We start from the raw sequence: 3,650 nt of genomic DNA, 5'->3' as shown, positions 1-3,650 counted from the left end.
ACGCAGGGATAGGCACGTCTTGCCGCAGCCGCTCGCGCCGAGTATCACGACCTTTGCGTCTTGCTTGGAGGACATCGTCACAGCGAGGCGGTGGATTTGAACGGGAGCGCGAGCGGCCTGGCCAGGCAGTAGGAACTGTTGAGGAGTCAGTCGGAAAATGAAGAAATGGCGCGACGGCGTGGAAATTTTTTCTTTCCTTCTTCTGCGTCCGTCCGACGCCGCGAAACGCGTCACTGGGCGGCTACCGACTGTCCACCGAGTGGGTGACAATGAAAGCGGAGCGCGAGCCACTCCTCGCAGCCAAAGCGCGAGAAACAGCCAGCGTGAACGCCTTCTCGCCAGTGCAAATTGGGCCGCTGCGCCTGCGAAACCGATTCGTCAAGGCCGCGACCCATGGCGGCCACTCATTTGCATCGATGGAGCGCATGTACTGCCGAATGGCCGCAAATGGCGTCAGCCTGCTCACGGTGGCGTACGTCGCAGTCAGCGAGAGGAACAAGACGTTCGACAATCAATGCCACATTTCGGAGGCGAATCTGGGCGATTGGAGGTCGCTTGTGACAAAGGTACGCGCCGCGGGAGGCAGCATGTCGGCACAGCTGCACCACCCTGGCCTGTTTGTCATGTCGAGCAGCGGACAGCCCATGGGCCCCAGCTTCTTCCTCCTACCGAGCAAGCCGGCGTGGCCACGCACCATGACGCGGGCAGACATTGCCGCCGTCACCGCCGAGTTTGCGACCGCAGCCGCGCTCTGCGCCGAGGCTGGCTTTGCCTGCATCGAGGTCCACTGCGGTCATGGCTATCTCTTGAGCCAGTTCCTCACGCCTCTGATCAACCGCCGGAGCGATGAGTACGGCGGCAGTGTTGCACAGCGCGCACGCTTTGCGGTGGTCGTCCGCACCCGTCACCGCTCACGGAGTGCTCCGCGTGCCGCACCGGCCGCCGCCGGCCGCCGGCCGCTTACGCGGTAACGGAACAGTGTTACTACTCCGCAACGTTGAGCTGGATCAAACTGAATATTGCTCCTGAAAGCCCTCTCTCTGGGCTCTGCCACACAGAAGCAGCTCACGACTAGCAGCTGGTGTGGCTGTATTTGTAGCCATTTTTAGGCTTTAACTGGTCCCAAAATAGTAGCAACACCTCATGAAAATCAGTCAAAAAAGCCCCAAAAAATCGGCGCCTGCGGCGGGCTACCTGGGGCGCACCGCCCCAGACCCCCTTGACTGGGGGGACCCCCCGCGAGAGCACCCCCGTCGCCCCCGGGGGCCCGTCGAGACCCCAGGTTCTGATTGCGAGAACGCGCTTGGCATCCGGAAGCTCGGGCTCAAACTTGGACGGCTGCGCGAGGTTAGCTACCGGCAACTTTGGCAGGGCCGCGAAGGCCTCGAGGTCTCGGAGCGAGATGAGGTCATCCATGGAGTAACGAGACGGGTGATGGCGGCGCACCTTTTGGAGGCGACGCGTTGGGGGGGCTCGGTTCCGCCAACGTTTGAGCCCGACGGGTTCGAGCTGACGAGAGATTGCTATCCGCCGTAATTTGAGTCTCCCCGTGAACGTTCCCCTCCCAAATTTTTTTCCTGGGCGCGAGCTTTCCTCTTTCTTTATTCGTGTGATTTGGCTATCCGCTCGCCCACTACAACTCTCCGCACTCGAGAACGTAAGTTCACGGACTCGCTGTTAGACCAGACAGTGGTTTATCGATGGCCCTCGCGGTCCTCCTCTGCTGCAGCAGTGGAGCTGTGTTGACCGGACGGCCGTCGATCTCGCGCCGCCTTGCCCTTGCCGCTGGCAGCGCTGCCGCCTCGCGCCCTATTGCTGTGCACTCGTCGCAGCAGCTCTCGTTCGTCACGACTGAGAGTGGGCTGCGCTGGGCTGACATCAAGACCGGTTCAGGCGACACGGTTACACCGTTCAGCCGCGTCACGTTCCACGCAGTGGGCAGGCTCGTGGGCAAGCAGGGGTGGGTCTTCATGAACACCCAGGCCGAGGAGGACGAGCCGTACCGGCTGACCATGGGAAGCGGTGCTCATGCCGCCTCCCTAACCGTCTCACCCCCACTCCCACCGCCCGCCTCATCCGCACGGCGCGCGTTGCACCCTGTCCCTCGGCGAACCCAGGCCAGCTGATCGACGGCATGGAGGAGGGCCTGCTGGGCATGCGGCAGGGCGGGACGCGCCGGCTCGTGATCCCGTCTCGGCTTGGCTACAAGGACCGCGCCCACGAGCCCGTGCCGCGCTCGTTTGGGCAGAGGCAAAGGCTGTACGGCACAGTCCTCAACGAGAACCGGAGGCATCCGCCCGCACGCGCTCGTCGCCGACCACACCTCGGCACTGCCCATACCTCGGCACCCATCCCGCCGCTTGTCAGGCGGCAGGAGAGCGAGGGGCTGGGCGCAGGCAACGACGTGGCCGGCGTCGTCGCGATCGACGTGCAGCTGATCAATGTCCGGCCAGCGGTGTCATCCGCCCGCGTGTCCAGAGGGCCGCTGATGCCCGCTGCGGCGATGGCGGCGGCGGTCGACGACCACTGGCCCCCTCTCTCCTCCTCTGGAGTGCCGCTGGAGGCAGTCGTCGCTTCCAAGGCTCAGAGCACGCAGCGCGCGGCCGCGCTGGTGCTGCCCTTGCTGGCGTACAAGGCCGCCGCCACGCTGCAGGGCGTCCGGCTACAGTGGTACCTCGACGCGTCGATAGCGCTAGCAACGGCGGCGCTGCTGGTCTTCGGGAATAAATAAATAAATAAAACGGACACACCCTTCGAGAAGGTCTCGAGAGCCGCACGATTTCTTTTTTTGAGCTCTCTGGGCGTCTCCCTGCAACGTGCAACGACGACAGCCCGTCGCTGCGCCAACCACACACATGATGCGCCGATTCATCCTTCTCCTCGTCGCCGCCGCGCCGGCGCTCGTGCAGTCCTTCCTGCTTCGCGCCGCTCCGCCGCCGCTCCTTGCCGTGAGCCGCGCCCGCTCCAGCGGGATCAGCGCCAACGCTGCGCTCGCTGAAGCCATCAAGGACACGGTGGCGTCGAACGATGTTGTGGTGTACAGCAAGTCGTGGTGCCCCTACTGTCAGCGCTGCAAGGCGGCGCTCGCCGACATGAACGTCACGCCGACCGTCGTGGAGCTGGATGAGCTCGACGACGGCGCCGAGATCCAGGCGGAGCTGCTTTCGCTCACGGGGCAGCGGACGGTGCCGAACGTGTTTGTGAAGGGAGCTCACCTCGGAGGGAACGACGACACGCAGCGCGCAATCAGCAGCGGAAAGCTCGCCCAGCTGCTGTCCGAATGAGCGGAGTGCGCCCCAGACCGCGCACACGTGCGGAGTCTCGACACCCCGGACGCGCCCCGTACTGGTGGTGTGAGAGTTCCGCGTGCCTGGCCGCGCCTCTAAAAGCCTCGACAAAAGCCGCGGAAAAAGTAGGGTTTCGCGCAGACATTATGCTATTGAGATATCCGCGACACCGAGCGCTACCCTCGTCCGCTACTGCAATGCTCTGCAATGCCGCGCGCGCCAGACCCGCGCCAGCAGAGCTTAATCCGGCTTTTCGTGGCCACGCGTGCAGAGGCTGGCGCTCGCTCTGTGGCCGAGGTAGGTGGCGACCGCGCAGGCGAAGGTCAGCAGAAGATCCTCGCGCGCTGAGACGGTGCGGCCCGC

At 64.2% G+C, this 3,650-nt stretch overlaps 3 protein-coding genes across 3 annotated transcripts; all 3 read left to right on the top strand.

Moving 5' to 3' along the window:
- Positions 1-269: 269 nt before the first annotated feature.
- EMIHUDRAFT_253812 (hypothetical protein) lies at positions 270-1,029 on the top strand (the record flags this gene model as incomplete). Its single annotated transcript, XM_005782255.1, has 2 exons — positions 270-903; positions 980-1,029. 2 exons carry the CDS (start codon positions 270-272, stop codon positions 1,027-1,029), a joined length of 684 nt encoding a protein of 227 aa, XP_005782312.1.
- Positions 1,030-1,727: 698 nt separating this feature from the next.
- EMIHUDRAFT_60087 (hypothetical protein) lies at positions 1,728-2,287 on the top strand (the record flags this gene model as incomplete). The annotated part of the gene is made up of 2 exons (XM_005782254.1): positions 1,728-2,022; positions 2,118-2,287. Coding segments are annotated over 2 exons (465 nt in total), but the record flags the coding sequence as incomplete, so codon positions are not given.
- Positions 2,288-2,975: 688 nt separating this feature from the next.
- Positions 2,976-3,275, top strand: EMIHUDRAFT_60433 (hypothetical protein; the record flags this gene model as incomplete). Its single annotated transcript, XM_005782253.1, has 1 exon — positions 2,976-3,275. A coding segment is annotated over one exon (300 nt), but the record flags the coding sequence as incomplete, so codon positions are not given.
- Between the last annotated feature and the right edge of the window lie 375 nt (positions 3,276-3,650).

This window comes from Emiliania huxleyi (genome assembly GCF_000372725.1).
Source record: "Emiliania huxleyi CCMP1516 chromosome Unknown EMIHUscaffold_1908, whole genome shotgun sequence".
NCBI classification, from domain to species: domain Eukaryota; phylum Haptophyta; order Isochrysidales; family Noelaerhabdaceae; genus Emiliania; species Emiliania huxleyi.
Note: the sequence above shows the minus strand (reverse complement) of the source record. Positions and strands in the feature narration are given on the sequence as shown.